Source organism: Lethenteron reissneri, chromosome 56 (genome assembly GCF_015708825.2).
Source record: "Lethenteron reissneri isolate LAM-NWPU_2019-01 chromosome 56, ASM1570882v1, whole genome shotgun sequence".
NCBI lineage: Eukaryota > Metazoa > Chordata > Hyperoartia > Petromyzontiformes > Petromyzontidae > Lethenteron > Lethenteron reissneri.
In genome coordinates this window covers 3,060,194-3,079,898 of record NC_083834.1, presented here as the reverse complement: position 1 = coordinate 3,079,898, position 19,705 = coordinate 3,060,194, and the positions used below count along the sequence as shown (strand labels likewise).

At 57.5% G+C, this 19,705-nt stretch overlaps 1 protein-coding gene across 1 annotated transcript in view; it reads left to right on the top strand.

Annotated features, from left to right (window-relative positions):
• Nucleotides 1-19,163, top strand: part of LOC133356976 (low density lipoprotein receptor adapter protein 1-like) — a 39,556-nt gene extending 20,393 nt beyond the window's left edge. The window contains 8 exon segments of the mRNA XM_061574711.1: nucleotides 1,397-1,509; nucleotides 8,176-8,290; nucleotides 9,181-9,253; nucleotides 11,832-11,918; nucleotides 12,910-13,097; nucleotides 13,848-13,888; nucleotides 14,810-14,957; nucleotides 14,959-19,163. Coding sequence (XP_061430695.1) covers nucleotides 1,397-1,509; nucleotides 8,176-8,290; nucleotides 9,181-9,253; nucleotides 11,832-11,918; nucleotides 12,910-13,097; nucleotides 13,848-13,888; nucleotides 14,810-14,957; nucleotides 14,959-14,976 — 783 coding nt within the window. The 3' untranslated portion in view covers nucleotides 14,977-19,163.
• The last annotated feature ends 542 nt before the right edge of the window (nucleotides 19,164-19,705 follow it).

The following is a 19,705-nucleotide window of genomic DNA, read 5'->3' as shown; positions in this document are numbered from 1 at the left end:
GCGGAGTGGCGCTAGTGGCGTTGCTAGCGGAGTGGCGCTAGTGGCGTTGCTAGCGGAGTGGCGCTAGTGGCGTTGCTAGCGAGTGGCGCTATTGGCGTGCGAGGGCCGGAGTCGCTAGAGGAGTGCCGGCAGTGGGCGGTGCTAGCGGAGTGGCGCTAGTGGCGGTGCTAGCGAGTGGCGCTAGTGGCGTTGCTAGCGAGTGGCGCTAGTGGCGTTGCTAGCGGAGTGGCGCTAGTGGCTTGCTAGCGGAGTGGCGCTAGTGGCGTTTGCTAGCGGAGTGGCGCTAGTGGCGTTGCTATCGAGTGGCGCTAGTGGCGTGCTAGCGGAGTGGCGCTAGTGGCGGTGCTACGGAGTGCGCTAGTGCGTTGCTAGCGGAGTGGCGCTAGTGGCGTTGCCTAGCGGAGTGGCCGCTAGTGGCGTTGCTAGCGGAGTGGCGCTAGTGGCGTTTGCTAGCGGAGGTGGCGCTAGTGGCGTTGCTAGCGGAGTGGCGCTAGTGGCGTTGCTAGCGGAGTGGCGCTAGTGGCGTTGCTAGCGGAGTGGCGCTAGTGGCGGTGTTAGCGAGTGGCCGCTAGTGGCGTTGCTAGCGGAGTGGCGCTAGTGGCGTTGCTAGCGGAGTGGCGCTAGTGGCGTTGCTAGCGGAGTGGCGCTAGTGGCGGTGTTAGCGGAGTGGCGCTAGTGGCGTTGCTAGCGGAGTGGCGCTAGTGGCGTTGCTAGCGGAGTGGCGCTAGTGGCGGTGTTAGCGGAGTGGCGCTAGTGGCTTTGCTAGCGGAGTGGCGCTAGTGGCGTTGCTAGCGGAGTGGCGCTAGTGGCGGTGTTAGCGGAGTGGCGCTAGTGGCGTTGCTAGCGGAGTGGCGCTAGTGGCGTTGCTAGCGGAGTGGCGCTAGTGGCGGTGTTAGCGGAGTGGCGCTAGTGGCGTTGCTAGCGGAGTGGCGCTAGTGGCGTTGCTAGCGGAGTGGCGCTAGTGGCGTTGCTAGCGGAGTGGCGCTAGTGGCGGTGCTAGCGGAGTGGCGCTAGTGGCGTTGCTAGCGGAGTGGCGCTAGTGGCGTTGCTAGCGGAGTGGCGCTAGTGGCGTTGCTAGCGGAGTGGCGCTAGTGGCGGTGCTAGCGGAGTGGCGCTAGTGGCGTTGCTAGCGGAGTGGCGCTAGTGGCGTTGCTAGCGGAGTGGCGCTAGTGGCGTTGCTAGCGGAGTGGCGCTAGTGGCGTTGCTAGCGGAGTGGCGCTAGTGGCGGTGTTAGCGGAGTGGCGCTGGTGGCGGCGTGGCGCTGGTGGTGGTGCTATCGGCGTGGCGCTGGTGGTGTTGGTGGTGTTAGTGGAGTGGTGCTGGTGGTGCTAGTGGAGTGGTGGTGGTGGTGGTGCTAGTGGAGTGGTGGCGCTGGTGTTGTTGTTGTTGTGTGCAGGCGAAGGCGAGTGGCAGGAAGCTGCGCAAGGTGACGGTGACCGTGTCGCCCAAAGGCCTCGTGCTGCACGACGCGTGCAGCGCCGAGCTGCTGGACAACATATCCATCTACCGGTGAGACTACACGTGTGTGTGTGTGTGTACACGTGTGTGTGTACACGTGTGTGTGTGTGTGTGTACACGTGTGTGTGTGTGTGTACACGTGTGTGTGTGTGTGTACACGTGTGTGTGTGTGTGTGGTCTGGAGTGATTGGAAGGCATGGGCCAGATCAGCTCAATAACAACGGCAGGAGGCTGCTAGAATTTTGTGCAGCCCATGGGCTTGTAATTACCAACACGCTGTTCAGGCATCGGCGCATCCACACAACATCATGGATGCATGCCGGGTCCAAGCAAGAACATCTGCTTGACTACATAGTGACGGACCAGCGGATGCGAGCCCATGTCCTTGACACCAGGACCTACCGTGGAGCTCATCTGCCCTCTGACCATCGACTAGTCATCTGTAAGATGCGCCTGCCATTCTTCCATTCCGGTGGTGAGTGTACACCCAGGACCCCATTCCAACCAAAAGTGGCCTGGTCTCAGTTAGCTGATGAAAGTTGCAAGCGAGAATTTCATCATCGCTTGCAGCTGGGATTGGCATCGTCCCCCACTCCTCCTGATATCGAGGGTAAATGGGCGAGGTTTAGGACTGTGACTCATGCAGCTGCAATGGCTGCTTTTGGTACGTGGTCCAGACCTCCCCAGAAACCCTGGCTGACAGAGGAGGTGTTCAGGTTAGTTGAGAAAAAGCGACAGGCCCACTCTCATCGGCTACAGCATCCCACGTCAGAGAATGAGGAGGTTTACCGCAGCCTTCGCTCGGAGGTTCGGAGAGCCGTAAGGCGCTGTAAGGATGGGTGGTGGTCGCGGGTTGCTGAGGAGATAGTCTGCCTCAGTGGCCCGCGATCACAAAACACTATTTAACTCCATCAAAAAAATAACCTGCAGCGCCACACCTATTACCATCATTAGGGGAAAAAACGGTAATCCAATCTCCGACCCCCAGGAACAGGTTTGCAGATTTGCTGAGCATTTCTGTGAGGTCCTGGGGGAGGGGAAATCGCTCAGCCAGGAAAACATCATGGCACAAAGTGGGGATAACCCTGCTGAGGCTGCGGTGCCTCAAATATTGGAAGAGGTCACCCCCTGTGAGTGACTGGCTGAGGGTGCCATCTGTTGAGGAAGTACTGAAGGCGATCCGGAGTCTGAGACCAGGAAAGGCACCGGGCAGAGATGATCTCCCAAGCGAAATGCTGAGGGAGGGTGGCGTTTGTGCACAGACTGCCCTACATGACATGATAACAACAGTCTGGACCACTGGATGGGTTCCGCAGGATTGGAAGGATGCCCTGGTGGTCCCCCTCTTTAAGAAGGGGGACCGCACAGACTGTAACAACTGTAGTGACATAAGAAGGGAGGGGCTGCTGGGGGCTCTGGGACCCTGGGTGTGTCAGATGCTTAAGCCTCTTGGCGTCAGGCGTTGAGTTCCCAGGCGCTTAATCCCCTTGGCGCCGCCAAAGGGGGGGGCTGTGTGTGCTGTGTGGGATATCTGGGGGCGCACATGGCCCCACCCCTCGTTGGGGACTGGGCATAAAAGCGGAGCTCCCTGGACGATCAGGGCCAGTTGTAGCTCAAGACCCAAGACCAGCCATCTCAGGACCCTGGGATGCTGTGAGAGCCAGTGGTGGGACTCTGGAACTCCCGACTCTACGACCTTGTGAGGGCGAGTTCCAGAGCGTAGCCAGAGTAGTGTATCTAGGCCGTGTACCTAGGCTGTGTACCTAGGCTGTAACAGAGTATCAGGACTGTTGTAGAGTTGGAGTGTTGGATCGTAATAAAGAAGTTACCTCTACAAGTGTCTCCGAAACCCGTTACATTTGGCATCAGAAGTGGCTATGGAGACAAGAAGTAAGCCACGTACCTTCAGTACTGACGGCGATGTCGAGGAACAAGCAGCGATGGGGCGGCCAACGCCGGCCGACAGCGACGCTGCACCGCCGACTGAACAGCTGTCTGCTCCGCCGACCGTCCCCTCTCCAGCGTCGGGAGCAGCGATGGAGGAGGCACTGCTTCGCCTCACTGAGCTGCTCCACGCCACCGTCTCCATCCTGGACGACATGCGTCGCTCACAGGCGGAGGCAGGAGGGAGAGAGGCGGCACAGCGGCCGCGCCATTCCGTCGGCTCCAACACAAAGATGGCAGCCGTTCCCGGCACAAATACATCCGGGTGTGTCGTCACTTCTGCCGGGGGAGCAATGACCGCTGGGAGCAACGTCACTTCTGGGCTCAGCGCCGTCCAACCTAGCAATGCCGCGTTATCAGCGCTGCGTCCCTCACCGCCAGGTGACAGCTGTTTGCAACCTAGCAACGCCGCGTCATCAGCGCTGCGACCTTCACTGCCGGACGACAGCTGGCTTCAACCTAGCATAGCGCGTCATCAGCGCTGCGACCGGATAGTGAGGGCGCCATTCTTACTGTAACCGGCGCCAGGGCCGGCACATCGACCGACACGCTGGTCGCCGCCTTTGCTGCTCTGGCCAAAGGTTGGAGGTCGGGAGACCAGGCCCCTGACATTTCGTACATTTACGCGCTCCGGATTAATGATTTTTTTGTTGACATTTTCTTCGTTGTCGTCGGGGAGTCGTGATTGTTGTTGGGTAAACTGTGTGCAGCTTCGCTCGTGAGTGTTGTCAATGTGTGTGCGAAACTTTGCTTGTGATTGTTAACAATGTATGGTTTGTATTGAGCTTTGTTCGTGATTGTTAATGTATAGCTTGTGCTGTCATTGTTAACGATGTATATACTGTATGGGGCATTTATCTTGAGATGGTGACATGCTGCCAAGGATTTGGAATTGTCATGCTGGTTCTCAAATATCTTGGGGTGCAGATCCTGACCAGGATGGCCCAGCGTGTGTTGCGTGTCTAACACGAGAGTTGTGGTCCCGTCATGCTACAGCTGACGGCTTGACCTGACAGCCCGGAGATTGAAACACTCCGTGGCATGTCTAGCCTAGTGGGCTGTGCGCTCACAGGGCTCGGAGAGTGTGGTCCCGTCATGGAATAGCTGACGGCTTGACCTGACGGCCCGGAGGTTGGGACCCTCCGTGGTGCGTCTGGAGCAGTAGGCTCGCCCTGACGGCCCGGAGATTGAAACACTCCGAGGCGCGTTGAAACAGTGGGCTGGAGATTCGTGGTGTTCAGGTGTAGTTGTCCCGTTACGTTGGGACTGTATCCCTCAGTTGTTAGGGTGCATGTTGTGCAGGGAGTGAACGATGGGTCGTCTCAGCTCGGTCGGTACAACTATATGCTGCGATGCGAGTCTTGGAGAGAGACTAGGTCGTCTCAGCTCGGTCGGTACAGCTATATGCTGCGATGCGAGTCTTGGAGAGAGACTGGGTCTCAGCTCGGTCGGTACAGCTATATGCTGCGATGCGAGTCTTGGAGAGAGATTGGGTCTCAGCTCGGTCGGTACAGCTATATGCTGCGATGCGAGTCTTGGAGAGAGATTGGGTCTCAGCTCGGTCGGTACAGCTATATGCTGCGATGCGAGTCTTGGAGAGAGACTGGGTTGAAGTTCCCCCGATATGGCCGACACGTGCTACTGGTTGTGACGCCGCATCGGAAAGGCGGTGGGGTGGTAACACGGAAATTCCCCCCCGATATGGCCGACGTGCGGGGTTTTAAGATGGAGACGCCACGTTGGAAAGGCGGGGGGTGCTAATGGTTGACATGGAATGTCGGTGGTGGTTCTCATTGAGGGCTGCTGGGACGCAAGCACGGGATGCCTTGGAGATGTGGTTCGCGCGTGCCGTCACCATTTATGAACAGGAGCAGGCAGATTTATTTTGTTTGTGTCATGTAAATTGTATATATATATTTTAAAATGTAGATACTGGAGCAGCCCTGAAGTGCGACTTCTTTGCCCAGTACATGGGTCGGCCCTGAAGTACGACTTCTCGACCCGGGACGTAGACAGACGTCCGGATAAGTGTGTGTAGAGGGGTGCTCGACATGTTAGTCTTCGCCTTCTCTCCACCTGACAGATGGGAGGGTGGCAGGGTGGTGTGGATCCCTGCCATCCATGCGGTGGTTGTGCGATTTCGGTTCGATTACCGGTGTTGGTTGTGCATCCAATGCGTCGGAATCTGTATATTTGTTGTTGTTAATTCCCCGGTTTCTATGCGGATCCCGAGGAGGGCTAGGTGTGCCGCGGGTCGTTTGTTCACGTGTCATTGCTTCACCTTTTTGTTGATTGATGCTTGTATATAGTGTAGAGTTGTACAGGTTGGTTATGGTTTTTATGGTTGCTTTCTTGTTCTCTTTTCTTTTCCTGTTGAGACTCACGTATTTTTTTTTCTCTCTCTCCCTTTCGTTAATTTAAACTTTCTAATTATTGACAGCCGGGACGGCTGGAGGCTACGTAGAGGGGGGTAATGTAGTGACATAAGAAGGGAGGGGCTGCTGGGGGCTCTGGGTCCCTGGGCGTGCCAGGCGCTTAATCCCCTTGGCGCCGCCAAAGGGGGGGGCTGTGTTTGCTCTGTGGGATATCTGTGGGCGCACACGGCCCCACCCCTCGTTGGGGACTGGGCATACAAGCGGAGCTCCCTGGACGGTCAGGGCCAGTCGTAGCTCAAGACCCAAGACCAGCCATCGGAGGACCCTGGGACGCTGTGAGAGCCAGTGGTGGGATTCTGGAACTGACTCTACGACCTTGTGAGGGCGAGTTCCAGAGCATAGCCAAAGTAGTGTATCTAGGCTGTGTACCTAGGCTGTGTACCTAGGCTGTAACAGAGTATCAGGACTGTTGGAGAGTTGGAGTGTTGGATCGTAATAAAGAAGTTACCTATACAAGTGTCTCCGGAACCCGTTACACAACTACAGGGGCATCTCACTTCTCAGTGTGCCGGAAAAGGTCCTGGCAAGGATTATTCAACATCGCCTTGCTAGACACGCTGAAGAGTGGCTTGCGGAGCCCCAATGCGGTTTCAGGAAAGGGCGGTCCTGCACAGATGACATATTTTCTGTCCATCTGCTACAGCAGAGGTGTAGGGAATTCCAACAAGCCCTACACTTCTGCTTTATTGACCTGGTCAAGGCCTATGAAACCATCAGTAGGCCTGGGCTCTGGGCTGTTCTTCGTGTTTTCGGATTCCCTGACCCTCTGCTCATGATCATTAAGGACCTTCATGATGGTGAGCGGGCCCGGGTAAAACTACGTGGCCGGGAGTGGGAGCCTTTCCCTGTACACCTTGGGGTGCGACAGGGATGTCCTCTGGCTCCCACATTATTTAACATCTATTTTGACCGCGTAGTTCGTGAAGCCTTCAATAGCTGTACCAGGGGAATTTCCATTTGGTACAGATATAATGGGAGGCTGATCGATGCCCGGGTGCGATCAAGGGATGGCTCCCTATTGGTCAACCACGTTATGTATGCCGATGATTTGGTAATAGCTGCTCATTCAGAAGAGGAGTTGGAGACGCTGCTGCTGAGACTGGAGCGTGCCACTAAGAGGTGGGGCCTTACCATCAGCCCCACCAAAACTAAGCACCTGCCTGGGTATTTTGTACCATCGGACACTCCACCCCCACAACTCCCAATTGGTGATGGGGCAGTTATGGAGAGAGTGGAGAGTTTCCCATACCTGGGCAGTGTGCTTATGACCGGCTCCAGTTTATCAGCAGAGGTCTCACGCCGAATCAGTCGAGCGGCAATATCTTTTCATCGGTTGCGTAACGCTGTGTGGAAGCTACCTGGTCTGTCGCTCCGCACGAAGCTTCAGGTCTTCTCGGCCACGGTCATTCCCTCCCTTCTCTACGCTTGCGAAACGTGGACCCCCCTAGTGGAGCATCTTCGCTGGTTGGAAACATTTAGGCTGGCCTGCCTACGATCCATCCTGGGTTTAACCAGGCTGGATTGTGTGAGGAGCTCACAAGTCCTTGAAAGATCTGGGCAAAGTCCCATCAGTGAGCTCCTCCGGCAGGCAAGGCTGCGTTGGCTGGGTCATGTAGCCCGCATGCCCAGCCACCGCATGCCTAAACAGCTTTTGTTCGGCCGGATCGAGGGGGCTAAACGGGCGCGGCACGGGCTGGAGAAGAGATGGAGTGATGTGGTACAGGAGGACGTGGAGCTGAGTGGACTTGCCGATGACTGGTACCATCGGTGTCAAGATCGGCCTCGGTGGAAGAGGCTCGTGAAGGACGCTACTGGGCAGTTGGAGGCAGTCGCCCTCCAACAACAACGGAGGGCGGAGGAGCGACGCTCACAACAACGAGCGGAGCGCCGGGTGGCTAAAGCACAGCAAGTTGGTACAGTAGGGGGCACAGGTGGTGCATCAGCCAGTCATCTCGGTCATCTCGGTCAGTCGACCCGTGGCACCTGGGTCTGCCCCGTGACCTCCTGCCAGCGGGCGTTCGACACTTCACGTGGCCTCAAGGTGCACTTGGCCTGGAACAAGCGTCGTGGTGACGTCACCGCCACTTAGTGGCGAATGGCGGTTGTTGTTGTTGTTGGTGTGTGTACACGTGTGTGTGTGTGTACACTGTGTGTGTGTAGTATCTCGTACTGCACGGCTGACAAGGTGCATGACAAGGTGTGTGTGTACACTGTGTGTGTGTGTACACTTTGTGTGTGTGTCTGTGTGTGTGTAGCATCTCGTACTGCACGGCTGACAAGGTGCATGACAAGGTGTGTGTGTACACGTGTGTGTGTCTGTGTGTCTGTGTGTGTGTAGCATCTCGTACTGCACGGCTGACAAGGTGCATGACAAGGTGTTCGCCTTCATCGCTCAGAGCGGCCTCGACGACAACCTCGAGTGCTTCGCCTTCCTCTGCACCAAGAAGAAAGTGGTGACGCTCGCTCCTCACTACTCGCTCGCTCATCGCTCGCTCGCTCGCTCGCTCACTCACTCGCTACTCGCTCACTCACTCGCTACTCGCTCACTCAATCACTCGCTCGCTCAATCACTCCTCACTCACTCCCCAATCACTTCTCAATCACTCGCTCACTCACTGCTCGCTCGCTCACTTACTCACTCACTCACTCAATCACTCGGACACTCACTCCTCGCTCGCTCGCTCCTCACTCACTCACTCAATCACTCGGACACTCACTCCTCGCTCGCTCGCTCAATCACTCACTCCTCACTAAATCACTCAATCACTACTCACTCACTCCTCAATCACTTCTCACTCACTCGCTACTCACTCACTCAATCACTCGCTCGCTCACTACTCGCTCGCTCAATCACTCACTCAATCACTCACTCACTCACTCACTACTCACTCACTCACTCACTACTCGCTCACTCCTCACTTACTCCCCACTCACTCAATCACTCGCTCACTCACTGCTCGCTCGCTCACTTACTCACTCCTCACTCAATCACTCAATCACTCCTCACTACTCGCTCCTCACTACTCGCTCCTCACTCACTCCTCACTCAATCACTCACTTACTCACTCCTCACTCAATTACTCACTCACTCCTCACTCGCTCACTCGCTCGACCTAGGGGAGGCACAGGACCGGTTCAGATAACCGTCACCAGTTGTTGATGGCCGCGAGCGGGAATTCGTAGCGCAGCGCGGCGCTAACCGCTACACGACCACTCGCCCGCATCTCCCCCCTCCGTGTCTCTCCCCCCCACCCCCCCCCGTGTCTCCCCATGTCACCCCCCCGTGTCTCCTCCCCCCGTGTCTCCCCTGTGTTGTCTCCCCTGTGTTGTCTCCCCTGTCCAGGCCCAGGCGGTGACGCTGACGGTGGCCCAGGCGTTCCGCGTGGCGTTTGAGTTCTGGCAAGCGGCTAAGGAAGGTACGGCCATTTGAGACCCCCACCCACCCCCCCCACCCCCCCACCCCCCCCCCCACCACGCCCCCGGGGTCACCAGATGCTCGCCACAGCCGGGAATCGAACCCGGACAAACCTGGTTCGTAGCGCGGAAAGCTGCGCACTGCGCCGCAGTCCGCCGCACACACTTGTGCAAAAGACAAAGATCCCCCGTGTAGCCTTAAGAGACTGTCGGGGCAAGTGCTGTTAGCGACGAGCACCTATGAAGGCCGGCACGGCACACGAGCAGGTGGCCAGCACCAAGCCCGGCCGCCTTTGTCTCCCCAGTGGCGATGTTTACTCCACACCGCACCAGGTACTCGTTTGAGGCTGAGTCGGCCTAGGGGAGGCCCAGGACCAGTTCAGATGATCGTCACTGTGTGTTGGTGGCCGCAAGCTGGAATCTAACTCTGGTCGCCAGTTTCGTAGTGCCGCGCGCTAACCACTGCGCCACCGCTCCTCTCGCACACACAACAACAACAACAACCGCCATTCGCCACCGAAGTGGCGGTGACGTCACCACGACGCTTGTGCCAGGCTATGTGCACCTTGAGGCCATGTGAAGTGTCGAACGCCCGCTGGCAGGAGGTCACGGGGCAGACCCAGGTGCCACGGGTCGACTGACCGAGATGACCGAGATGACTGGCTGATGCACCACCTGTGCCCCCTACTGTGCCAACTTGCTGTGCTTTAGCCACCCGGCGCTCCGCTCGTTGTTGTGAGCGTTGCTCCTCCGCCCTCCGTTGTTGCTGGAGGGCGAATGCCTCCAACTGCCCAGTAGTGTCCTTCACGAGCCTCCTCCACAGAGGCCGATCTTGATACCGCTGGTACCGGTCATCGGCAAGTCCACTCAGCTCCACATCCTCCTATACCACATCACTCCATCTCTTCTCTAGCCCGTGCCGCGCCCGTTTAGCCCCCTCGATCCGGCCGAACAAAAGTTGTTTAGGCATGCGGTGGCTGGGCATGCGGGCGACATGACCCAGCCAACGCAGCCTTGCCTGCCAGAGGAGCTCACCGATGGGACTTTGTCCAGATTTTTCAAGGATTTGTGAGCTCCTCGCACAATCCAGCCTGGTTAAACCCAGGATGGATCGTAGGCAGGCCAGCCTAAATGTTTCTCACCGGCGAAGATGCTCCATTAGGGGGGTCCACGTTTCGCAAGACCTCTTAAGTCAAACCGGAGCCTTTCATGAGCACACTGCCCAGGTATGGGAAACTCTCCACTCTCTCCACAACTGCCCCATCACCGATTGGGAGTTGTGGGGGTGGAGTGTCCGATGGCACAAAATACCCAGGCAGGTGCTTAGTTTTGGTGGGGCTGATGGTAAGGCCCCACCTCTTAGTGGCACGCTCCAGTTTCAGCAGCAGCGTCTCCAACTCCTCCTCTGAATGAGCAGCAATTACCAAATCATCGGCATACATAACGTGGTTGACCAATAGGGAGCCATCCCTTGACTGCACCCGGGTATCGATCAGCCTCCCATTGTATCTGTACCAAATGGAAATTCCTCTGGTACAGCTTTTGAAGGCTTCACGAACTACGTTGTCAAAATAGATGTTAAATAATGTGGGAGCCAGAGGACATCCCTGTCGCACCCCAAGGTGTACAGAGAATGGCTCTGACTCCCAGCCACGTAGTTTTAGCCGGGCCCGCTCACCATCATGAAGGTCCTTGATGATCGTGAGCAGAGTGTCACACAGTTACACACACACAGTTACACACACACAGTCACACACACACACACAGTCACTCACACACACACAGTCACACACACACAGTCACACACACTCTCACTCACACAGTCAAACACACTGTCACACACACACAGTCACACACACACACACAGTTAGTCACACACACTCACACAGTCACACTCACAGTCACACACACACAGTCACACACACTCTCACTCACACAGTCAAACACACTCTCACACACACACTCTCACACACACTCTCACACACACACACTCTCACACACACACACTCTCACACACACACACTCTCACACACTCTCACACACACACACACACAGTCACACTCACAGTCACACACTCACACAGTCACATGAAACAAAGATCCCCCGTATAGCCTTAACAGACTGTAGGGGCAAGTGCTGTTAGCGAGCACCTATGAAGGCCGGAATGGTACACGAGGGGGTGGGTGGCCAGCACCACGCCCGACCGCCTTTGTCTCCCCAGTGGCGTTGTTTACACACCGCACCAGGTACTCATTTAAGGCTGAGTCGACCTAGGGGAGGCCCAGGACCGGTTCAAATGATCGTCACTGGTGTTGGCCGTGAGCGGGAATCGAACCCGGGTCGCCAGGTTCATAGCGCAGCGCGCTAACCGCTACACTACCGCTCCCCATTACACACAGTCGCACACACACAGTCACACACACTCACAGTCACACACTCACACAGTCACACTCACAGTCACACACACACACAGTCACACACACAGTCACACACACACACTCTCACTCACACACTCTCACACACACTCACACACACAGTCACAGTCACGTGTGCCCCTCTTGTTTGTGTCACCGGGTGCAGCTAAGGAAGGGGGCGCCCCCCCTCAGCAGAGTGGCGGTGGCGCCACGCGGAGCGGCACGGAGGGGGGGGCAGCCCCCCTCGGGGACGGTGAGTCAGAGCAGCGCCACTCGCTAACCCACTCGCTCACCTACTCACTCACTCGCTCACCTACTCACTCACCCACTCGCTCACCCACTCGCTCAACTACTCACTCACTCACTCGCTCACCCACTCACTCACCCGCTCACCCACTCGCTCACCCACTCGCTCACCTACTCACTCACTCACTCGCTCACCTACTCACTCACCCACTCGCTCACCCACTCGCTCACCCACTCGCTCACCTACTCACTCACTCACTCGCTCACCCACTCACTCACCCGCTCACCCACTCGCTCACCCACTCGCTCACTCACTCACCCACTCACTCACCCACTCACTCACTCACTCGCTCACCCACTTAACTCACTCACTCACTCACTTAACTCACTCACTCACTCACCCGCTCACCCACTCACTCACCCGCTCACTCACCCGCTCACTCACTCGCTCACCCACCCGCTCACTCACTCACTCGCCCACTCACCCACTCACTCATTCACCCACCCACTCACTCCCACACTCACTCACCCACTCACTCACCCGCTCACTCACTCTCTCACTCACTCACCCGCTCACTCACCCGCTCACTCACCCGCTCACTCACCCACTCACTCAGCCACTCACCCACTCACTCACTCACTCACTCGCTCACTCACTCACTCACCCGCTCACCCGCTCACCCGCTCACCCGCTCACTCACTCACTCACCCACTCGCTCACTCACCCACTTACTCACTCACCCACTTACTCACTCACTCACCCACTCATCCACTCACCCACCCACTCACTCACTCGCTCACCTCACTCACTCACACTCGCCCGCCCGCCCACTCGCCCGCCCACTCACCCACCCGCTCGCCCGCCACTCGCCCGCCCGCTCGCCCACCCAATTGCCCACTCGCCCGCCCGCCGTATTTCCCCTCGCCCCGCCGTGCGTCTCCCTGCGTCGTCTCTAATCTGCCCCCCCCCTCCCCCTCTCCCCCCCCCGTGTGTCCAGGGCCCCCCCTGGAGGGGGAGCCCCCCAAGGGGCCCCCCCCCTCCCTGCTGCTGGACCTATCCGAGTGCTCCGCTGCGGCCCCCTGGGGCGCCCCCCCCGGCGGGCCCCCCACCCCTCCTCCCGACTTCCCCCGAGCTGCTGCTGCCCACGCGGCGCCGCCCCCCCCTCCACAGGGGTGGGGGGCCACGGTGAGCACTTGGGGGGGGGGGGGGGGCAGGCGGGCGGTGGGCAAAGTGTGAGTGGGTGGGTGGGGTCAGTCAGTGGACGGGGGGGTGTGGGCAGGGGTGTGGGTGGGTGGGTGGGCGTGTGGGTGTGGGAGGGTGTGGGTGGGCGTGTGGGTGGGTGGGCGTGTGGGTGGGGTCAGTCAGTGGGCAGGGGTGTGGGTGGGTGGGTGTGTGGGTGGGTGGGTGGGCGTGTGGGTGGGGTCAGTCAGTGGGCAGGGGTGTGGGTGGGTGGGTGTGTGGGTGGGCGGGCGGTCGGGTGGGTGGGTGGGCGTGTGGGGAGCGGTAGTGCAGCGATTAGCGCTACGCCGCACTACGAACCCGGAGACCCGAGTTCGATTTCCCGCTCACAGCCAACACCACAGTGACGATTATCCGAACCGGTTCTGGGCCTCCCCTAGGTCGACTCGGCCTTAAACGAGTACCTGGTGTGCGGTGCGGTGTGTAAACATCGCCACTGGGGAGACAAAGGCGGCCGGGCGTGGTGCTGGCCACCCGCCCCCTCGTGTTAATCGATCGCAGCGTGTGTGGGCCGTGTACGCCTTGCAGAGCCAGCGGTGACAATTCCACATTGCTATGGCGGGGGGTTAAGTCTTATCGAAGGGACGATCGCCACTGTTGAATTTGCCCCAAGGTGGTGGTACTTGTTTTATCGACCCTGGAGGGATGATGGGCTGAGTGATTCTATCGCACCTCTGTCTGCCCGTCTCGCCGTAGGACTTTGACGACGACGATGATCTGGACGAAGCTTTCGGGAGGTGAGTTCAGTTCAGTTCATGTATTTGGTATATAACCCTGTGAGCCATACGGCTCTTGAATCGGGTGCAACCACAACAAACTGGAGGGTGGTTGAGTGGGTGCGTGGGTGAGTGGGTGCGTGTGAGTCGGTGTGAGTGGGTGAGGGTGTGAGAGGGTGAGTGGGGGTGAGGGGGGGTGGGTCGGGGTGTGAGTGTGTGGGTGGGTGGGTTCGTGGGTGGGCGAGTGGGTGAGTGTGAGTGGGTGAGGGTGCGATTGTCCACGGTTTTGCTAAAACACAGCAGGTTGGCACAGGACGCGTTGCGTTGTGGTGCATCGGCAAGTCATCTCGGTCGGTCAACCCCTGGCACCTGCTGGAACCGAGTTCAATTCCCGCTTACAGTCAATAACGGTGGCCAATGTGGGGTGGGGTGGGTGTGGTGGGTAGAGTGGGTGGGGTGGGTTTGGTGGGGTGGGTAGGGTGGGTGGGTGGTGGGTGGGTGGGTAGAGAGGGTGGGGTGGGTAGAGTGGGTGGGGTGGGGTGGGTGGGTAGAGTGGGGTGGGTGGGTAGAGTAGGTGGGGTGGGTTTGGTGGGGTGGTGGGTGGGTGGGTAGAGAGGGTGGGGGTGGTGGGTGGGTTTGGTGGGGTTGCTGAGACGAATCGGTCTGTGCCTGGTAGAGACTGAGTCCTCACCCCGCCTGCAGACTCGCGGAGCAAGGCTCACGGGAGCGGTAGCTGCAGCAGCAGTTGTCATCGTAGTAGCAGCGGCAGTAGTAGCAGCGGCAGTAGTAGTAGCAGCAGTAGTAGCATCAGCAGCAGTAGCAGCAGCAGTATGAGAGTGATGAGGAGGGTCCCCCGCCTGTGTGTGTTGTGTGTGTGGTGCGTGTGTGTTGTGTGTGTGTGGTGTGCGTGTGTGCGTGTGTGTTGTGTGTGTGTGTGTGCAGGTTGGCGCAGTCACGCACCAACCCGGAGGGCGTGGAGACCGGGACGGTGAGCGGCAGCGGCACCCTCGCAAGCCCTGCGTCCACCCTCGTGTCCACCCTCGGCAGCCCCGTGTCCACCCTAGCCAGCCCCGTGTCCCCCACAGAGGCAGGAGTTCTTCAGGTTCTGAGTCACCTAGAGCTCCCTACTCGGCCCTATTAAACCCCCCACCCCCCACACACACACACAAATATATCCATCCCTACACGTACGTACCCCCATATATACACACACCTACACCTGTACCCATTCACACACCTGCAGTTGTACATTCGTACAGGCGTACGTATAAATAACCCACGTATAGTACACACACACACACGTATGTACCTACCCCCATATATACCTACCCCCATATAGGTCTATAAAGCATGTATACTTCCACTTGGCTCTACACACACACACAATGACGTGTGCCTATATGTACGCGTGTGCGCACCAGTACATGTAGCCACACATTCAGCAAGTCGCTCGTTTGTGTACAGATATTATACGGCTAGCTACCTAGCCATATACACGCAAGCCTGTACACACACACACACCTCGATACACTTACACGTATCCATATAGTGTACATATCTATGCAGGCACCTATACACACTGAATCAGTCACCCACCCACACATCATTCACTCAACGCACTCGCACTCACCTGCCCACACACACCACCCGCCCACACACCCGCCCACCACCACACACCCACCCACGCACACACCCGCCCACCCACCCACGCACACACCCTCCCACGCACACACACACCCACGCCCACCCACACACACCCACGCCCACACCTGCCCACGCACACACACACCCTACGCACACACCCACACACACCCGCCCACCTCAGCAGTGTCTCTTGTCTGCACTGGGGCGTGTGTCTGTGTGTGTTTCCGCCCCGCGATCTGGACGTGCTGAGCACCGCTCGCCCAAACAGCGTCTCCTCCTCCTGCTCCTGCTCCTCACTTGGAACTCCTCGCTTCGACTCCCGCCGCTGGGCCGGCCTGCCGCAGGGCAACACAACACCCGGGGCACGGACAGTGTGGTGTGGGGGTGTGTGGGGAGATGTGGGGGGTGTGTGGGGGCGTCGCTTCTCATGGGAAGATTCTCCGGACTTGGCGTGTGGTGGATCGCTGGAACGGAGCGCGGGAGCAGTGGAACGTAAGGGTCCCCTACTGGCGGTGTGCGTCGCTGTGCCACGCGGGGGTGGGGTGGGGGTTCACGGGGGGTGGCACGGGTGGTCTGGGCGCGCGTGGCAACTTGAAACGCTCTTCGTGCGTGCGCGTGTCTTGAGTTGACGTGCTGCGTGTGAGAGCGTGTGAGTGTGAGAGCGTGTGAGTGTGAGAGCGTGAGTGTGGGAGCGTGTGAGTGTGAGAGCGAGCGTGTGTGAGCGAGCATGTGAGAGTGTGAGAGCGTGTGCGTGAGTGGGCGAATGCGCGTGAGTGTGAGAGCGAGCGCGTGAGTGTGCGAGCGTGAATGGTGCGATGAGCTATTCGCAAACGTCCGTTGAAGGCGACGCGACACGTGGGCCGCTTGTGCCCACGAGGTAACGCGCGCGGGATGTTGTGATTCGTAGCCGCTCGCTCGCTCGCTCGCTCGCTCGCCGGCGCAACTTGCCCTCAAAGTCCTGCGTAGCTACGCGGGGCGGCAAAATCTTTTGGTCGTTTGTGCGGAGCGTGTACATACGCGTGCTAGGGAGACAAAGGCGGCCGGGCGTGGTGTTGGCCACCCCCACAACCCCCTCTGGCGTGCCACTGCCGGCCTTACTCGGTGCTACTCGCTAACGACGCTCGCCCAGACGGTCTCTGAAGGGCTCTACCGGGGGGGACCTCTGACTCGTGCCTACGTGCGCGCGTGTCCGTGCGTGCGCGTGTCCGTACGTGCGCGTGTCCGTACGTGCGCGTGTCCGTACGTGCGCGTGTCCGTACGTGCGCGTGTCCGTACGTGCGCGTGTCCGTACTGTGCGCGTGTCCGTACGTGCGCGTGTCTGTACGTGCGCGTGTCCGTACGTGCGTGTGTCCGTGCATGCGGACCTCTGTGACGGAAACCCTCCGTATCCGTAAATCATTTCTTGTACAGGTGTGAGCGCGCGTGTCGATGCGCCGTGCGTGTGTGTGTGAGTACGTGGTATTGAGTGAGGGAGCGGCGGTGGTAGTGTTTGGCGAACTGCACTACGAACCCGGCCACATCGGTGACGATTATCTGAACCGGTCCCGGGCCTCCCCTAGGTCGACTCGGCCTCAAGCGAGTACCTGGTACGGTGCGTAAAACCATCGCCCCCTCGTGTGCCACAGTGCCGGTCGCCTTCATAGCAGCTGCTGCTGCTACTCGCTAACAGCACTTGCCCCGACAGTCTGTTACGGTCTGCACGTGTGCTGGTGTTGACTCTGCAGTCTTTGATGATGCTACCTGTGCCCCGAAAAGCCTTGCGTTGTTTGCAGGGTCTTTGTGTTGAATTGTTAAAAAAAATATATGATAAACTATTAATCTGGTGTTTGCTTAAATCCAGGTTTCAACACCCCCCCACCCCCCACGCCTGCGAAACTTCTTGGTTGCACGCAACTCTCTCACTGCTTGTTTATAATCGGTCTGTTTCGCTGCGATTTGTGCGTGTCTCTCCGCTCGGTGGAAGGGGGAGCATCGGTCGAATCGCTTCTGCAGCCCGGTCACGTGCAACTTGGCTTTGTGCAGCTTCGTTAGCGACGTTGTTGCATGCAACTTGGTTGTACAAGTTGCATGCAACTTGGTTGTACAAGTTGCATGCAACTTGGTTGTACAAGTTGCATGCAACCGAGGTGGCAACTCGGTTGCATGCAATCACGGGCAAAGCATAACAAGAAATCGTGAGCGATGGCTGCGTGTTGGTGGTGGTTGTTGTCTCTGTTGTTGGTTGTTTCTGTAGTTGAAGCCGCGCATTTTGAAAACTGGAACCAAAAATAAGGGAAGACTGTTATTTTGTAATAAACCGGGGGGGGGGGGGGGAGATGCCTACGGGCAGTGCTGAGTCTGTGGGCAGTGTTGAGTCTATGGACAGTGCTGAGTCTATGGGCAGTGCTGAGTCTATGGGCAATGCAGAGTCTGTGGGCAATGCAGAGTCTGTGGGCGGTGCTGAGTCTGTGGGCGGTGCTGAGTCTACGGGCAGTGCTGAGTCTGTGGGCAATGCAGAGTCTGTGGGCAGTGTTGAGTCTATGGGCAATGCTGAGTCTATGGGCAGTGTTGAGTCTATGGGCAATGCTGAGTCTACGGGCGATGCTGAGTCTACGGGCAGTGTTGAGTCTATGGGCAATGCTGAGTCTACGGGCAGTGTTGAGTCTACGGGCAATGCTGAGTCTACGGGCAATGTTGAGTCTACGGGCAGTGCTGAGTCTGTGGGCAGTGTTGAGTCTAAGCCATTACCTGTCAACCCCATCAGTGCCTAAATGGTTTTGCCCGTATTGAAACGGCTGCACGCCGTATGGATCTGAAAACTAAATCTCCCTGTATAAGAATACGATGAACTGTTTAGGTTAACAGGGTTATGTCAATTAGTTTGTTTTCTAAATCCTCTGGAAGTTTTTTTTTTACCCCCTCCGTTGATGGTGAAATCTGATTTGGTTGGGTTGCCTCGTCCTTGAATTCTGATTGGCTGGATTGGCTGAAGGTATCTTGCTCATTTGATTGGATGGGGTGGCGGGGGGGGGTTAACACGCTCAATGCTGATTGGGTGTGTGTCTGATGCCTTTCTTAATTGTGATTGGCTGAGATTCCTCTTGCTTTACTGTAAATTGTGATTGGATAACAGCGCTTGGAACTCGACTATTGGCTGCTGTATACCGTGCTCGATTATCATTGGCCGGGAACTTATTGCACAACTGATTGGCTAAGATGTCTGTTTTGTTTACGCGTTCGCGATTTGGATGGCTTTCTATCACCAAACTGATTGGCTGGGGGGATGACCTCGTGCTGAATTCTGATTGGACAGCGCTCACTCAAACATCCGATTGGTTGCTAAACAATTGGGAAAATTCTACTTAACCTTGTCATCGTAACCGTGTTTGTGTACATTGCATTTGCAAAAAAAAAAACGATTATTTTAAGTTAGTAGCTTTTTAGTTATTCTTATTTTCGTCATTATAATTATTGTCCATTGTCGTTGACTTGGTGGTGGACTCTGCCGTGATCGACCCTCTACTCTGGTCATCGACCCTCTCTGCCTCCGTGTTTGTCCATCGTGTGGGTTGAGTGCTGCCGATGCGCGCCGCGTTGTGAAAGTTTGAGGCAACCCTTTCCCACCACCCCAAGTTGCCCCCAACCCGAGATTAAACCTGCCCTCCGCCGCTCATGCCGACCCCGTCTGCGCCTCTCTTGCCTCGGGGTTTGTTCTTGGCTCGGACCGTGACGCTCGCTAGACTGGCGTGTGTACACACTTGTTTATATATACACACACGTGTTTACATATGTATACTAACATGTCAACATATGCACATAAACATGTTTACATATGCGCACGAGTTAACATGTGCGCACACACGTGTTTACATATTCACACACGGACGTTTACATATGCACACACACACGTGATTACATATGTAGTGTAGGACTCTGGAAACAATAATTGTAGAGGCACCTTTATTAACACACCCGAACTAGACTGTACACTCGCCACTCGCGAGCCTGAGCACAACACTCGCCGCCCAGCATCGACGGCGCTAACTGAATAGACAGCTGGCTCACGATCTCGCAGTGGCGACGTCGACCGACGACAAAGACGACAGCTACGACGAGACGATTTGACTCCCACCAACAGCCTCGAGCCACGGCTCTCGGCTCCTTTTATCCTCCCAGCGTGGCCCGGCCCCGCCCCGGCCGTGTCCCCCTTCTCGA